General features: G+C 42.6%; 1 protein-coding gene and 1 pseudogene across 1 annotated transcript; both read right to left on the bottom strand.

The window, feature by feature from the left end:
* Window positions 1-6,548: 6,548 nt before the first annotated feature.
* LOC120043454 lies at window positions 6,549-7,964 on the bottom strand (annotated as a pseudogene).
* An 8,052-nt stretch (window positions 7,965-16,016) lies between these two features.
* Window positions 16,017-17,626, bottom strand: LOC120043459 (high choriolytic enzyme 1-like). The gene is made up of 3 exons (XM_038988045.1): window positions 17,264-17,626; window positions 16,943-16,953; window positions 16,017-16,814 (listed from the first exon to the last, which is right to left on the bottom strand). Exons 1-3 carry the CDS (start codon window positions 17,485-17,487, stop codon window positions 16,243-16,245), a joined length of 807 nt encoding a protein of 268 aa, XP_038843973.1. The 5' UTR covers window positions 17,488-17,626; the 3' UTR covers window positions 16,017-16,242.
* Window positions 17,627-18,755: the final 1,129 nt, after the last annotated feature.

Genomic DNA, 18,755 nt, shown 5'->3' with positions numbered 1-18,755 from the left:
CGCTTCAGACTGGTTTGCTACGGGTTATTTCAAACTGTATTTTGTTGTTCGGGGTGCAGTTTGTGTTGCCTCATTAAACTGCTCCGGTTGTTACCCAGTTCTGCTCTCCTGCGCCTGACTTCCCTGCAGTCAGTGACGCACCTCTTACACTCCCTGTAGGATGTCTCATCATTGTTGGTTATCAAGCCTACTACTGTTGTGTCATCTGCAAACTTGATGATTGAGTTGGAGGTCATGGGTGAGCAGGGAGTACAGGAGGGGACTGAGCACGCAGCCTTGTGGGGCCCCAGTGTTGACGATCAGCGAAGTGAAGGTGTTGTTTCCTACCTTCACCACCAGGGGACGGCCCGTCAGGAAGTCCAGGACCCAGTTGCACAGGGCGGGGTTCCCAGGTCCCAGGGCCTCAATTTTAATGATGAGCTTGGAGGGTACTATGGTGTTGAATACTGAGCTATAGTCAATGACCAGCATTCTTACATATGTATTCCTCTTGTCTAGATGGGATAGGGCAGTGTGCAGTGTGATGGCGATTGCATCGTCTGTGGATCTATTGGGGCGGTAAGCAAATTGAAGTGGGTCTAGGGTGTCAGGTAGGGTGGAGGTGATTTGATCCTTGACTAGTCTCCCGAAGCACTTCATGATGATAGAAGTGAGTGCTACGGGGCGATAGTCATTTAGTTCAGTTACCTTTGCTTTCTTAGGTACAGGAACAATGGTGGCCATCTTGAAGCATGTGGGGACAGCAGACTGGGATGGGGAGAGATTGAATATGTCTGTAAATACACCAGCCAGCTGGTCTGCGCATGCTCTGATGACGTGGCTAGGGATGCCGTCTGAGCCGGCAGCCTTGCGAGGGTTAACAGGTGCAGAAAGCTCATTGATGGCTACAACAACTGTTTGTCAGCCATTTTCTTGGCCAAAGGCTTCACAACCAAGTATTGGTTCCTCATTTTCTCCAGGCCATTTGTCTGTATTTTCTGAATTAAGTTGTTTCAAAAAACGAAAATTTGTTCTGCATTGTTTGAAAATCTAATAACAATGTGTGGAGACCAAAAGTTATTTTCAATTTCAACTTATGTAACGGCTTTCGTTGGTGGAAGGAGAGGAGGACCAAAATGCAGCATGGTACGTATCCATAATATAGTTTAATCGAGAATGAATACAAAATACAAAAAGAACAAGAGAATAAATGAAAACTGACACAGTCCCCCGTATGGTGCAAACACTGAAACAGAAAATAACTACCCACAACCCATAGTGGGAAAACAGGCTACCTAAGTATGATTCTCAATCAGAGACAACGATCAACACCTGCCTCTGATTGTGAACCATACTAGGCCAAACACAGAAATATAACACACAGAACAAAACATAGAAAAACAACAGAGTGCCCACCGCTACTCAAGTCCTGACCGAACTAAAAATAAAGACATAAAAAAGGAACTAAGGTCAGAACGTGACAACTTATTTGAGAAGAAATAGGGAATTATTAAAGAAAAGTGCAACTGTCGTTCTTAACAAATCCAGTTTCTTCTATTCCACAAGAGATATAATGATGTGTTTTGAATGACACTATGAATGAGTCTTTTCCAGGAAGTAAACACAGTCCCACTATTAGGATAGCTGTGAAGCTGCGTTTTGACTAGAGGTCGACAGACTATGATTTTTCAACGCCGATACCGATTATTGTATGTCCAAAAAAAGCCGATACCGATTAATCGGCCGATTTTTATTTGTATTTATTTATTTATTTGTAATAATGACAATTACAATAATACTGAATGAACACTTTTATTTTAACTTAATATAATACATCAATAAAATCTATTTAGCCTCAAATAAATAATGAAACATGTTCAATTTGGTTTAAATAATGCAAAAACAAAGTGTTGGAGAAGAAAGGAAAAGTGCAATATGTGCCATGTAAGAAAGCTAACGTTTAAGTTCCTTGCTCAGAACATGAGAACATATGAAAGCTGGTGGTTCCTTTTAACATGAGTCTTCAATATTCCCAGGTAAGATGTTTTAGGTTTTAGTTATTATAGGAATTATAGGACTATTTCTCTCTATACCATTTGTATTTCATATACCTTTGACTATTGGATGTTCTTATAGGCACTTTAGTATTGCCAGTGTAACAGTATAGCTTCCATCCCTCTCCTCGCCCCTACCTGGGCTCGAACCAGGAACACATCGACAACAGCCACCCTCGAAGCATCGTTACCCATCGCTCCACAAAAGCCGTGGCCCTTGCAGAGCAAGGGGAACACCTATTTCAAGGTCTCAGAGCGAGTGACGTCACCGATTGAAACGCTATTAGCGCGCACCCCGCTAACTCGCTAGCCATTTCACATCGGTTACACCAGCCTAATCTCGGTAGTTGATAGGCTTGAAGCCATTAACAGCTCAATGCTTGAAGCACAGCGAAGAGCTGCTGGCAAACGCACGAAAGTGCTGTTTGAATGAATGCTTACGAGCCTGCTGCTGCCTACCACCACCCAGTCAGACTGCTCTATCAAATATCAAATCATAGACCTAATTATAACATAATAACACACAGAAATATGAGCCTTAGGTCATTAATATGGTCGAATCCGGAAACTATCATTTCGAAAATAAAACGTTTATTCTTTCAGTGAAATATGGAACCGTTCCGTATTTTATCTAACGGGTGGCATCCAAGTCTAAATATTCCTGTTACATTGCACAACCTTCAATGTTATGTCATTACGTAAAATTCTGGCAAATTAGTTCGCAACGAGCCAGGCGGCCCAAACTGTTGCATATACCCTGACTCTGCGTACAATGAACGCAAGAGAAGTGACACAATTTCCCTAGTTTAATATTGCCTGCTAACCTGGATATCTTTTAACTAAATATGCAGGTTTAAAAATATATACTTCTGTGTATTGATTTTAAGAAAGGCATTGATGTTTATGGTTAGGTGCATTCGTGCAACGATTGGGATTTTTTCGCAAATGCGCTTTTGTTAAATCATCCCCCGTTTGGCGAAGTTGGCTGTCTTTGTTAGGAAGAAATAGTCTTCACACAGTTCGCAACGAGCCAGGCGGCCCAAACTGCTGCATATACCCTGACTCTGTTGCACAGAACGCAAGAGAAGTGACACAATTTCCCTAGTTAAAAGAAATTCATGTTAGCAGGCAATATTAACTAAATATGCAGGTTTAATAATATTTACTTGTGAATTGATTTTAAGAAAGCATTGATGGTTAGGTACATTGGTGCAACGACAGTGCTTTTTTCGTGAATGCACTTGTTAAATCACCCGTTTGGCGAAGTAGACTGTGATTCGATGATAAATTAACAGGCACCGCGTTGATTATATGCAACGCAGGACACGCTAGATAAACTAGTAATATCATCAACCATGTGTAGTTAACTAGTGATTATGTTAAGATTGATTGTTTTTTATAAGATAAGTTTAATGCTAGCTGGCACCTTACCTTGGCTCCTTGCTGCACTCGCATAACAGGTAGTCAGCCTGCCACGCAGTCTCCTTGTGGAGTGCAATGTAATCGGCCACGATCGGTGTACAAAAATGCAGATTACCGAGTGTTATGAAAACTTGAAATCGGACCTAATTAATCGGCCATTCCGATTAATCGGTCGACCTCTAGTTTTGAATGACGCTATGAATTAGTCTTTTCCAGGAAGTAAACACAGGCCCACTATTAGGATAACTGTGAAGCTTTTTCATTGGCAGGACAGAACGGAAGCATCTCCTAAACTCAAAGGCGGGGATGTGTGTGTCTCTTTGCTAACAACAGCTGGTCCTCAATCTCTAATATTAAGGAAGTCTGGAGGTTCTGCTCACCTGAGGTAGAATACCTCATGATAAGCTGTAGACCATACTATGGTGAGAGTTTTCACCTATATTTTTCATGGCTGTCTATTTACCACCAAAAACCGATGCTGGTACTCAACGAGCTATGTAGGGCTATAAGCCAAGAAGAAAATGCTCATCCAGAGGCAGCACTCCTAGTGGCCGGTGATTTTATTGCAGGAAAACCGAAATCCTTTAAACTTGATTTCTACCAGCATGTCCTCATTTCTACCAGCATGTCACCTGTGCAATGAGGGGAAAAAACTCTAGATCACCTCTATTCAACACACAGAGACGTATACAAAGCTTTCCCTCGCCCTCCATTTGGTAAATCTGACCATAACTATATCCTCCTGATTCCTGCTTACAATCAAAAACTCAAACAGGAAGTACCAGTGACAAGTTAAATTTTGAATTTGCCCGATGAAGCGGATGCTAAGGTTTAGGACTGTTTCTCTGGCACAGACTGGAATATGTTCTGGGATTTATCCGATGTTATTGTGGAGTTCACCACTTCAGTCACCGGCTTCATTAATAAGTGCATCGACAACATCGTCTCCAGTGACCGTGCGTACATTTCCCAACCAGAAGCCATTGATTACAGACAACATCTGCACTGAGCTAAAGGCTTGAGCTGCCGCTTTCAAGGAGCGGGACAATAGTATGTTGACAAGCTGAATGTGCCGAGCTGTCTGTTTTTAAAATACTAGCACACATCTCGGACACCAATGCATACCCCACAAGACATCCCACCAGAGGTCTCTTCACAGTCCCCAAGTCCAGAACAGACTATGGGAGGTGCACAGTACTACATAGAGCCATGACTACATGGAACTCTATTCCACATCAGGTAACTGATGCAAGCAGTAGAATCAGATTTTAAAAGCAGGTAAAAATACACCTTATGGAACAATGGAGACTGTGAAGAGACACACAGCAAGGTACAGAGCCATGCATTCACATACATTGTGAACTTGTTGTATGGTGGTATTGAACATGTTGTGTTGTGGATATGTGGTGGTGTAGGGATGTTATATGATGTACTGTTTTATCTTTAGTTCATTCAGTACAAACGTAGTTCACTGTTTTAACCTGTTGTTTATATAACACTCCAGTTGGTTGTAGTAATGCTGTAAAGTTGGTTGCCAACCGCCTTATAATGTCCAAAGAAGAAGAAAGCCTGTAGGAAGGAGGTTTACCGTTTTATCTGTGAATTTATTGTTGGAGTAGAGGACCTTGTGCTTTATCCCAGGACAAATGAGCTAGCAACAGCAATCTAGCTAACTAAATTGCCATACATGTTCAATGCTTTTTGGCCTGTCCCCAATAATTGTTCCTCCTGATCTCGTCTGATGTGGGTGAACAAAATCAACTTGCGAGCGATGGCAGGGCTTGCAAGCTATTAAGGAATACTTGCTTCGAGTCGAGCAACACTGAACCATGCGTGAGAGCACCAGCTGTTCTGGATGACTTTGTGATCATGCTTTCCGTAGCCGATGTGACCTTTTTAAACAGTTGAAAATTCAGAAGCCCGCAGGGCCAGACGGATTACCAGGATGCGTACTCCGAGCATGCGCTGACAACTGTATTCACTGACATTTTCAACCTCTCCCTGACCCAATCTGTAATACCAACATGTTTCAAGCAGACCACCATAGTCTCTGTGCACAAGAACGCCAAGGTAACCTATTTAAATGATCATCGCCCCGTAGCACTCACATCTGTAGCTATGAAATGCTTTGAAAGGTTGGGCATGACTCCCATTAACACAAACATCTCAGATACCCTATACCCAGTCCAATTTGCACACCGCCCCAACAGATCCACAGATGACGCAATCTCTATTGCACTCCACAGTGCCCTTTCCCACCTGGACTAAAGGAACACCTACGTAAGAATACTGTTCATTGACTACAGCTCAGCGTTCAACACCATAGTGCCCTCCAAGCTGGAAGATACATAGAGAGAGATGCTAGTCAGCATGTCTGCAGAACGTGTTGGTTTGTTAGTCTATCTTGTTATGTGATAATCTTCAATGCACAGCATTTTAAAACATTTTGAGGACAAACCTGTGTTTTTGGGGACGTGTGACTCCACTTTGAGGTGATGATTTTGGCAGACCAGACCAGTTACATCTACAGTATAAATCTTAACAAGAAAATACAGTGGGGTTTGATTTTTATTTCTGCTTTGTTGTCAGATTCCCAGAGCAGATATTTATTTTCTCCTCTGTCAGCCTCCTTGATTCTCTTCCTAAAATAATGATTATCTTTCATGTCATTGTAGTTGTGAATATTCCTGGTGTCTTGTTGTGTTTAGGTGAGAGAAATTATGTCATTATAGTTGTGACAGAAGTGATGTAACTCTAGTTCTGATTGGAGGAAGAATGTCTTGGATCAGGACAGACATGGAGGGCTTGTGCCAAGTCTGTTAACTCTCTCTCTCTCTCTCACTCACACACACGCGCACACGCACGCGCACGCGCACACGCACACGCACACACACACACACACACACACACACACACAGTAGAAAACACTAGAATTACACAATAGCATCTGCTTTCAATCTTGTTTATTTTAGATAATTAACTAAGTCATATGATTAAAATAATTTGAGAACTACACAACTACAGCAGTGATATTTTTAAAGTTACAACTAAACAATGATTTTAAATCAATAAGATAACAATATATATGTCAGACTTGACTTCCTTCATCTGGTCTTTTCCAGACTTTTCTCCTGTGACTTGATGTCTTCCTCTCAGCAGCCGTAGAGTCTGTTGATCCTCAGGATGTCAGTGGTGGACAACCCCTGTCTCTGGCCGATGGGCACGTTGGGGTTGGGGATGGGGGTGATGGTGTCCATCCCGTTGATAGAGAAGGCTGTATTTCCATAGTGCATGACAGAGCTGTAGTCGTAGGCAGTGTTCAGGTTGTTGGTGTTTGATCTGTCGAAGTTGTAGGCGTTGTTAGAGTCGATGTTACTCCAGTTGATGGTGACATACTGGTCACGGTCGCTCCTGGTTTGTTCGTGCTGGAAGCCCAGAGCGTGGAGAGTCTCGTGCTGAATGACCCCGAAGTAAACGCAGCCGTCCATTTGGAGAGAGACCGTCTGTTGGCCTCCCACTCTCCCAAGAGAGGACCAGCACCCGTCTCTGGGCTCATAGCTGATGAAGTCAACCTGATTCTGACGAGGCACGAAGCGAATGCAGGTCTTGGAAGGGAAGGCCCGGAGGGCATTCTCAATGCCCTGCTTGTTAGAGGAACTGAAGCTACTGCTCACTGTGTAGGGCACTTCAACCAATCCGTTGGTGCCTTTTTTCCAGAAGCACCCTGCACTGTAAAATAACATTCAGCTGGTTAGTCAATTATATCTGAAAGTACAATTAGTTTGACATAAAAAATACATTTGTTATCTTTACTTCAATATAATTAGTCCTTTACTCAACTTCACTTGTTTAACCAACCTGAAATTAAATTATGTATATATATCAACATAAGATGCATGTTAAAACAACTCCAAAGGGAACTGTGTTTAATTTCCCCTCAATTTACTAATTTTAAGTTCCAGCAAAAACTTGACACCTGTCTCTGTTTTTAGAGGATTGTGGGTAATTCCACATTCTCTGACTTTATACTACTTCTACACAATGTTGTATACATATTTTGAAGGCAGAAAATTATATTTCTGTATTAGTATTTAGGTAACTTTCTGAAACATTAAAAGTGAAGTATATTGTACATAAAAATACCTCATCTTGGAAATACTCATAAAGCTGATGCAAATAGTTGTAAAAGTAGAACTGATACAATATTGTTGTTAGTGTGTGTTGGTTGTACCTAAAGCAAACCATGGCATTTCTGGTTGTTGGCGCCACCATGTCTCCCTCCAACAGAAACTGACTGGAGCCGTTATTGGTGGTCAGAATTCTCTCAGTGATGTCTACATCCTCAGGGTCGTCTGTTAGGATCTCTGGTCCACTTCCGTCCTCCATGAGAGGGTTGGCCTGAGAGAGGCCCAGCAGCAGCAGCAGCAGCAGGGTCAGAGAGGGGCTTTGCTCCATCTTCAGTGTGTGGAGAGGAGAGACTCTGGATGGCTCCTTGGATCTGACAGTGGAGAGACTCTGGATGGCTTCTTGGTCCTGGTGATGCTTTGGAGAGTCTTGATGTGTGATTCTGTCTGGTCAGTCCTGGGCTTTTTATACAGTCCTCTACAGGTGTGTCTGCTGGAGGATTATGGGTTGGGGTCCATGTTGTTAGTCCTAAATAAACATCTGAAGGGAGGGCTCCACCACCACACCTACAGTTTCAACACGGTTTTAATCGATACGGGTCCATTTACACCTGGCCATGCCTACTCAACAAATACATCACAGAAACAAACGCACTTACTGTAATGACTCTACTGCAATGATGTGCTGAGGAACGTGTCAGATTGAGCAGGCCACTGGTTAAATATTGTCACGTTGCCATTTCCTGTTTGGAAAATACTATAGAACAGGTAAACAAGTTGTAAACAAGTTGTTCAGACAAACTCAACATTTTAATATTTGTCTGGAAATATTAATCAAATGTATTGGAAGAATGATGTTTGTTATAGATTGTGGTAGTTGTGCCTGTATAGCTTAGGCCAGCATTAGTGGAAAACTGCAAAATAACAAACACCTCCAAAGTCATCATTGGCCTCGTGGTGAAATCCCTGAGCGGTTTCCTTCCTCTCTGGCAACTGAGTTAAGAAGGACGTCTGTATCTTTGTAGTGACTGAGTGTATTGGTACACCATCCAAAGTGTAATTAATAACTTCACCATGATCAAAGGGATATTCAATGTCTGTTTTTTTTATTTTTATCTATCTACCAATAGATGAAATCAAATTTTATTGGTCACAAACACGCGTTTAGCAGATGTCGTTGTGGGTTTAGTGAAATGCTTGTGCTTCTACCTCTGACGAGTGCATTAATATCCACCAAGATATCTAATAATTACACAACATATACACCAATACACACATCTAGTAAAGGAATGGAATCAAGAATATCAGCTCGGTCCCAGCTTTGATGCACCTGTACTGACCTCGCCTTCTGGATGATAGCGGAGTGAACAGATAGTGGCTCGGGTGATTGTTGTCCTGGAGGGCAGGTAATTTGCACCCGGTGATGCTTTAGGCAGACCGCACCACCCTCTGGAGAGCCCTGCGGGTGCAGATGGTGAAGTAGCCGTACCAGGCGGTGATGCAGCCCGACAAGATGCTCTCGATTGTGCATCTGTAAAAGTTTGTGAGGGTTTTAGGTGACAAGTCAAATTTCTTCAGCCTCCTGAGGTTGAAGAGGTGCTGTTACGCCTTCCTCACCACACAATCTGTGGGAGTGAACCATTTCAGTTTGTCAGTGGTGTGTACGCCAAGGAAGCTTTCCACTTTCTCCACTGCGGTCCCGTCTATGTGGATAGGGGGGTGCTCCATCTGCTGTTTCCTGAAGTCCATTATCATCTCTTTTGTTTTGTTGACTTTGAATGAGAATGATTTTGAATGATTTTCCTGGCACCACGCTCCCAGAGCCCTCTCCTCCTCCCTGTCACGACTTCTGCCGAAGTCGGTTCCTCTCCTTGTTCGGGCGGCGTTCGGCGGTCGACGTCACCGATCTTCTAGCCATCGCCGATCCACCTTTCATTTTCCATTTGTTTTGTCTTGTTTTCCCGCACACCTGGTTTACATTCCCTCATTACTTGACGTGCATATAACCCTCTGTTCCCCCCATGTCTGTGTGTGGAATTGTTTATTGTAAAGTGTATGTGCGCTTCAGACTGGTTTGCTACGGGTTATTTCAAACTGTATTTTGTTGTTCGGGGTGCAGTTTGTGTTGCCTCATTAAACTGCTCCGGTTGTTACCCAGTTCTGCTCTCCTGCGCCTGACTTCCCTGCAGTCAGTGACGCACCTCTTACACTCCCTGTAGGATGTCTCATCATTGTTGGTTATCAAGCCTACTACTGTTGTGTCATCTGCAAACTTGATGATTGAGTTGGAGGTCATGGGTGAGCAGGGAGTACAGGAGGGGACTGAGCACGCAGCCTTGTGGGGCCCCAGTGTTGACGATCAGCGAAGTGAAGGTGTTGTTTCCTACCTTCACCACCAGGGGACGGCCCGTCAGGAAGTCCAGGACCCAGTTGCACAGGGCGGGGTTCCCAGGTCCCAGGGCCTCAATTTTAATGATGAGCTTGGAGGGTACTATGGTGTTGAATACTGAGCTATAGTCAATGACCAGCATTCTTACATATGTATTCCTCTTGTCTAGATGGGATAGGGCAGTGTGCAGTGTGATGGCGATTGCATCGTCTGTGGATCTATTGGGGCGGTAAGCAAATTGAAGTGGGTCTAGGGTGTCAGGTAGGGTGGAGGTGATTTGATCCTTGACTAGTCTCCCGAAGCACTTCATGATGATAGAAGTGAGTGCTACGGGGCGATAGTCATTTAGTTCAGTTACCTTTGCTTTCTTAGGTACAGGAACAATGGTGGCCATCTTGAAGCATGTGGGGACAGCAGACTGGGATGGGGAGAGATTGAATATGTCTGTAAATACACCAGCCAGCTGGTCTGCGCATGCTCTGATGACGTGGCTAGGGAGGCCGTCTGGGCCGGCAGCCTTGCGAGGGTTAACAGGTGCAGAAAGCTCATTGATGGCTACAACAACTGTTTGTCAGCCATTTTCTTGGCCAAAGGCTTCACAACCAAGTATTGGTTCCTCATTTTCTCCAGGCCATTTGTCTGTATTTTCTGAATTAAGTTGTTTCAAAAAACGAAAATTTGTTCTGCATTGTTTGAAAATCTAATAACAATGTGTGGAGACCAAAAGTTATTTTCAATTTCAACTTATGTAACGGCTTTCGTTGGTGGAAGGAGAGGAGGACCAAAATGCAGCATGGTACGTATCCATAATATAGTTTAATCGAGAATGAATACAAAATACAAAAAGAACAAGAGAATAAATGAAAACTGACACAGTCCCCCGTATGGTGCAAACACTGAAACGGAAAATAACTACCCACAACCCATAGTGGGAAAACAGGCTACCTAAGTATGATTCTCAATCAGAGACAACGATCAACACCTGCCTCTGATTGAGAACCATACTAGGCCAAACACAGAAATATAACACACAGAACAAAACATAGAAAAACAACAGAGTGCCCACCGCTACTCAAGTCCTGACCGAACTAAAAATAAAGACATAAAAAAGGAACTAAGGTCAGAACGTGACAACTTATTTGAGAAGAAATAGGGAATTATTAAAGAAAAGTGCAACTGTCGTTCTTAACAAATCCAGTTTCTTCTATTCCACAAGGGATATAATGATGTGTTTTGAATGACACTATGAATGAGTCTTTTCCAGGAAGTAAACACAGTCCCACTATTAGGATAGCTGTGAAGCTGCGTTTTGACTAGAGGTCGACAGACTATGATTTTTCAACGCCGATACCGATTATTGTATGTCCAAAAAAAGCCGATACCGATTAATCGGCCGATTTTTATTTGTATTTATTTATTTATTTGTAATAATGACAATTACAATAATACTGAATGAACACTTTTATTTTAACTTAATATAATACATCAATAAAATCTATTTAGCCTCAAATAAATAATGAAACATGTTCAATTTGGTTTAAATAATGCAAAAACAAAGTGTTGGAGAAGAAAGGAAAAGTGCAATATGTGCCATGTAAGAAAGCTAGGTAAGATGTTTTAGGTTTTAGTTATTATAGGAATTATAGGACTATTTCTCTCTATACCATTTGTATTTCATATACCTTTGACTATTGGATGTTCTTATAGGCACTTTAGTATTGCCAGTGTAACAGTATAGCTTCCATCCCTCTCCTCGCCCCTACCTGGGCTCGAACCAGGAACACATCGACAACAGCCACCCTCGAAGCATCGTTACCCATCGCTCCACAAAAGCCGTGGCCCTTGCAGAGCAAGGGGAACACCTATTTCAAGGTCTCAGAGCGAGTGACGTCACCGATTGAAACGCTATTAGCGCGCACCCCGCTAACTCGCTAGCCATTTCACATCGGTTACACCAGCCTAATCTCGGTAGTTGATAGGCTTGAAGCCATTAACAGCTCAATGCTTGAAGCACAGCGAAGAGCTGCTGGCAAACGCACGAAAGTGCTGTTTGAATGAATGCTTACGAGCCTGCTGCTGCCTACCACCACCCAGTCAGACTGCTCTATCAAATATCAAATCATAGACCTAATTATAACATAATAACACACAGAAATATGAGCCTTAGGTCATTAATATGGTCGAATCCGGAAACTATCATTTCGAAAATAAAACGTTTATTCTTTCAGTGAAATATGGAACCGTTCCGTATTTTATCTAACGGGTGGCATCCAAGTCTAAATATTCCTGTTACATTGCACAACCTTCAATGTTATGTCATTACATAAAATTCTGGCAAATTAGTTCGCAACGAGCCAGGCGGCCCAAACTGTTGCATATACCCTGACTCTGCGTACAATGAACGCAAGAGAAGTGACACAATTTCCCTAGTTTAATATTGCCTGCTAACCTGGATATCTTTTAACTAAATATGCAGGTTTAAAAATATATACTTCTGTGTATTGATTTTAAGAAAGGCATTGATGTTTATGGTTAGGTGCATTCGTGCAACGATTGGGATTTTTTCGCAAATGCGCTTTTGTTAAATCATCCCCCGTTTGGCGAAGTTGGCTGTCTTTGTTAGGAAGAAATAGTCTTCACACAGTTCGCAACGAGCCAGGCGGCCCAAACTGCTGCATATACCCTGACTCTGTTGCACAGAACGCAAGAGAAGTGACACAATTTCCCTAGTTAAAAGAAATTCATGTTAGCAGGCAATATTAACTAAATATGCAGGTTTAATAATATTTACTTGTGAATTGATTTTAAGAAAGCATTGATGGTTAGGTACATTGGTGCAACGACAGTGCTTTTTTCGTGAATGCACTTGTTAAATCACCCGTTTGGCGAAGTAGGCTGTGATTCGATGATAAATTAACAGGCACCGCATCGATTATATGCAACGCAGGACACGCTAGATAAACTAGTAATATCATCAACCATGTGTAGTTATAACTAGTGATTATGTTAAGATTGATTGTTTTTTATAAGATAAGTTTAATGCTAGCTGGCACCTTACCTTGGCTCCTTGCTGCACTCGCATAACAGGTAGTCAGCCTGCCACGCAGTCTCCTTGTGGAGTGCAATGTAATCGGCCACGATCGGTGTACAAAAATGCAGATTACCGAGTGTTATGAAAACTTGAAATCGGACCTAATTAATCGGCCATTCCGATTAATTAATTCCGGTCGACCTCTAGTTTTGAATGACGCTATGAATTAGTCTTTTCCAGGAAGTAAACACAGGCCCACTATTAGGATAACTGTGAAGCTTTTTCATTGGCAGGACAGAACGGAAGCATCTCCTAAACTCAAAGGCGGGGATGTGTGTGTCTCTTTGCTAACAACAGCTGGTCCTCAATCTCTAATATTAAGGAAGTCTGGAGGTTCTGCTCACCTGAGGTAGAATACCTCATGATAAGCTGTAGACCATACTATGGTGAGAGTTTTCACCTATATTTTTCATGGCTGTCTATTTACCACCAAAAACCGATGCTGGTACTCAACGAGCTATGTAGGGCTATAAGCCAAGAAGAAAATGCTCATCCAGAGGCAGCACTCCTAGTGGCCGGTGATTTTATTGCAGGAAAACCGAAATCCTTTAAACTTGATTTCTACCAGCATGTCCTCATTTCTACCAGCATGTCACCTGTGCAATGAGGGGAAAAAACTCTAGATCACCTCTATTCAACACACAGAGACGTATACAAAGCTTTCCCTCGCCCTCCATTTGGTAAATCTGACCATAACTATATCCTCCTGATTCCTGCTTACAATCAAAAACTCAAACAGGAAGTACCAGTGACAAGTTAAAATTTGAATTTGCCCGATGAAGCGGATGCTAAGGTTCAGGACTGTTTCTCTGGCACAGACTGGAATATGTTCTGGGATTTATCCGATGTTATTGTGGAGTTCACCACTTCAGTCACCGGCTTCATTAATAAGTGCATCGACAACATCGTCTCCAGTGACCGTGCGTACATTTCCCAACCAGAAGCCATTGATTACAGACAACATCTGCACTGAGCTAAAGGCTTGAGCTGCCGCTTTCAAGGAGCGGGACAATAGTATGTTGACAAGCTGAATGTGCCGAGCTGTCTGTTTTTAAAATACTAGCACACATCTCGGACACCAATGCATACCCCACAAGACATCCCACCAGAGGTCTCTTCACAGTCCCCAAGTCCAGAACAGACTATGGGAGGTGCACAGTACTACATAGAGCCATGACTACATGGAACTCTATTCCACATCAGGTAACTGATGCAAGCAGTAGAATCAGATTTTAAAAGCAGGTAAAAATACACCTTATGGAACAATGGAGACTGTGAAGAGACACACAGCAAGGTACAGAGCCATGCATTCACATACATTGTGAACTTGTTGTATGGGGGTATTGAACATGTTGTGTTGTGGATATGTGGTGGTGTAGGGATGTTATATGATGTACTGTTTTATCTTTAGTTCATTCAGTACAAACGTAGTTCACTGTTTTAACCTGTTGTTTTATATGTAACACTCCAGTTGGTTGTAGTAATGCTGTAAAGTTGGTTGCCAACCGCCTTATAATGTCCAAAGAAGAAGAAAGCCTGTAGGAAGGAGGTTTACCGTTTTATCTGTGAATTTATTGTTGGAGTAGAGGACCTTGTGCTTTATCCCAGGACAAATGAGCTAGCAACAGCAATCTAGCTAACTAAATTGCCATACATGTTCAATGCTTTTTGACCTGTCCCCAATAATTGTTCCTCCTGATCTCGTCTGATGTGGGTGAACAAAATCAACTTGCGAGCGATGGCAGGGCTTGCAAGCTATTAAGGAATACTTGCTTCGAGTCGAGCAACACTGAACCATGCGTGAGAGCACCAGCTGTTCTGGATGACTTTGTGATCATGCTTTCCGTAGCCGATGTGACCTTTGAAACAGTTGCAAATTAACAAGCCCGCAGGGCCAGACGGATTACCAGGACACATACTCCGAGCATGCGCTGACAAGTGTATTCACTTACATTTTCAACCTCTCCCTGACCCAATCTGTAATACCAACATGTTTCAAGCAGACCACCATAGTCCTCTGTGCACAAGAACACCAAGGTAACCTATTTAAATGATCATCGCCCCGTAGCACTCACATCTGTAGCTATGAAATGCTTTGAAAGGTTGGGCATGACTCCCATTAACACAAACATCTCAGATACCCTATACCCAGTCCAATTTGCACACCGCCCCAACAGAGCCGCAGATGACGCAAACTCTATTGCACTGCACACGGCCCTTTCCCACCTGGAGTATAGGAACACCTACGTAAGAATGCTGTTCATTGATTACAGCTCAGCGTTAAACACCATAGTGCCCTCCAAGCTGGAAGATAAATAGAGAGAGATGCTAGTCAGCATGTCTGCAGAACGTGTTAGTTTGTTAGTCTATCTTGTTATGTGATAATCTTCAATGCACAGCATTTTAAAACATTTTGAGGACAAACCTGTATTTTTGGGGACGTGTGACTCCACTTTGAGGTGATGATTTTGGCAGACCAGACCAGTTACATCTACAGTATAAATCTTAACAAGAAAATACAGTGGGGTTTGATTTTTATTTCTGCTTTGTTGTCAGATTCCCAGAGCAGATATTTATTTTCTCCTCTGTCAGCCTCCTTGATTCTCTTCCTAAAATAATGATTATCTTTCATGTCATTGTAGTTGTGAATATTCCTGGTGTCTTGTTGTGTTTAGGTGAGAGAAATTATGTCATTATAGTTGTGACAGAAGTGATGTAACTCTAGTTCTGATTGGAGGAAGAATGTCTTGGATCAGGACAGACATGGAGGGCTTGTGCCAAAGTCTGTTAACTCTCTCTCTCTCTCTCTCTCTCTCATCTCTCTCTCTCTCTCTCTCACACACACACACGCACACGCACACGCACACACACACACACACACACACACACACACACACACACACACACACACACACACACACACACCACACACACACACACACACACAGTAGAAAACACTAGAATTACACAATAGCATCTGCTTTCAATCTTGTTTATTTTAGATAATTAACTAAGTCATATGATTAAAATAATTTGAGAACTACACAACTACAGCAGTGATATTTTTTAAAGTTACAACTAAACAATGATTTTAAATCAATAAGATAACAATATATGTGTCAGACTTGACTTCCTTCATCTGGTCTTTTCCAGACTTTTCTCCTGTGACTTGATGTCTTCCTCTCAGCAGCCGTAGAGTCTGTTGATCCTCAGGATGTCAGTGGTGGACAACCCCTGTCTCTGGCCGATGGGCACGTTGGGGTTGGGGATGGGGGTGATGGTGTCCTTCCCGTTGATAGAGAAGGCTGTATTTCCATAGTGCATGACAGAGCTGTAGTCGTAGGCAGTGTTCAGGTTGTTGGTGTTTGATCTGTCGAAGTTGTAGGCGTTGTTAGAGTCGATGTTACTCCAGTTGATGGTGACATACTGGTCACGGTCGCTCCTGGTTTGTTCGTGCTGGAAGCCCAGAGCGTGGAGAGTCTCGTGCTGAATGACCCCGAAGTAAACGCAGCCGTCCATTTGGAGAGAGACCGTCTGTTGGCCTCCCACTCTCCCAAGAGAGGACCAGCACCCGTCTCTGGGCTCGTAGCTGATGAAGTCAACCTGATTCTGACGAGGCACGAAGCGAATGCAGGTCTTGGAAGGGAAGGCCCGGAGGGCATTCTCAATGCCCTGCTTGTCAGAGGAACTGAAGCTACTGCTCACTGTGTAGGGCACTTCAACCAATCCGTCTGTGCCTTTTGTCCAGAAGCACCCTGCACTGTAAATAACATTCAGCTGGTTAGTCAAATATATCTGAAAATACAATTATTTGACATAAAAAAATATATTTGTTAAATTAAAGTATGTATATATATCAACATAAGATGCAGGTAAAAACAACTCCAAGGGGAACTGTGTTTCATTTTCCCTCAATTTACTAATTTTAAGTTCCAGCAAAAACTTGACACCTATCTGTTTTTATAGGATTGTGGGTAATTCCACATTCTTTGACTTTATACTACTTCTACACAATGTTGTATACATATTTTGAAGGCAGAAAATTATATTTCTGTATTAGTATTTAGGTAACTTTCTGAAACATTAAAAGTGAAGTATATTGTACATAAAAATACCTAATCTTGGAAATACTCAAAAAAGCTGATGCAGATAGATGTAAAAGTAGAATTCATACAATATTGTTGTTAGTGTGTGTTGGTTGTACCTAAAGCAAACCATGGCATTTCTGGTTGTTGGCGCCACCATGTCTCCCTCCAACAGAAACTGACTGGAGCCGTTATTGGTGGTCAGAATTCTCTCAGTGATGTCTACATCCTCAGGGTCGTCTGTTAGGATCTCTGGTCCACTTCCGTCCTCCATGAGAGGGTTGGCCTGAGAGAGGCCCAGCAGCAGCAGCAGCAGCAGGGTCAGAGAGGGGCTTTGCTCCATCTTCAGTGTGTGGAGAGGAGAGACTCTGGATGGCTCCTTGGATCTGACAGTGGAGAGACTCTAGATGGCTTCTTGGTCCTGGAGATGCTTTGGAGAGTCTTGATGTGTGATTCTGTCTGGTCAGTCCTGGGCTTTTTATACAGTCCTCTACAGGTGTGTCTGCTAGAGGATTATGGGTTGGGGTCCATGTTGTTAGTCCTAAATATACGTCTGAAGGGAGGGTTCCACCACCACACCTACAGTTTCAACATGGTTTTAATCCGTACAGGTCCATTTACACCTGGCCACGCCTACTCAACAAACACGTCACAGAAACAAACGCATTTACTGTAATGACTCTACTGCAATGATGTGCTGAGGAACGTGTCAGATTGAGCAGGCCACTGGTTAAATATTGTCACATTGACATTTCCTGTTTGGAAAATACTATAGAACAGGTAAACAAGTTGTAAACAAGAGTTCAGACATACTCATCGTTTTAATATTTGTCTGGAAATATTAATCAAATGTATTGGAAGAATGATGTTTGTTATAGATTGTGGTAGTTGTGCCTGTATAGCTTAGGCCAGCATTAGTGGAAAACTGCAAAATAACAAACACCTCCAAAGTCTTCATTGGCCTCGTGGTGAAATCCCTGAGCGGTTTCCTTCCTCTCTGGCAACTGAGTTAAGAAGGACATCTGTATCTTTGTAATGACTGAGTGTATTGGTACACCATCCAAAGTGTAATTAATAACTTCACCATGATCAAAGGGATATTCAATGTCTGTTTTTTTTTATTTTTATCTATCTACCAATAGATGAAATCAAATTTTATTGGTCACAAACACGCGTTTAGCAGATGTCGTTGTGGGTTTAGCGAAATGCTTGTGCTTCTACCTCTGACGAGTGCATTAATATCTACCAAGATATCTAACAATTACACAACATATACACCAATACACACATCTAGTAAAGGAATGGAATCAAGAATATCAGCTCGGTCCCAGCTTTGATGCACCTGTACTGACCTCGCCTTCTGGATGATAGCGGAGTGAACAGATAGTGGCTCGGGTGATTGTTGTCCTGGAGGGCAGGTAATTTGCACCCGGTGATGCTTTAGGCAGACTGCACCACCCTCTGGAGGGCCCTGCGGGTGCAGATGGTGAAGTTGCCGTACCAGGCGGTGATGCAGCCCGACAAGATGCTCTCGATTGTGCATCTGTAAAAGTTTGTGAGGGTTTTAGGTGACAAGTCAAATTTCTTCAGCCTCCTGAGGTTGAAGAGGTG

This window comes from Salvelinus namaycush, unplaced genomic scaffold (assembly GCF_016432855.1).
Source record: "Salvelinus namaycush isolate Seneca unplaced genomic scaffold, SaNama_1.0 Scaffold927, whole genome shotgun sequence".
NCBI lineage: Eukaryota > Metazoa > Chordata > Actinopteri > Salmoniformes > Salmonidae > Salvelinus > Salvelinus namaycush.
Note: the sequence above shows the minus strand (reverse complement) of the source record. Positions and strands in the feature narration are given on the sequence as shown.

Excerpts from the sequence above, each read along its gene's own strand:
- LOC120043459 (XM_038988045.1), bottom strand. The coding sequence starts at position 17,487 with ATGGAGCAAAGCCCCTCTCTGACCCTGCTGCTGCTGCTGCTGCTGGGC.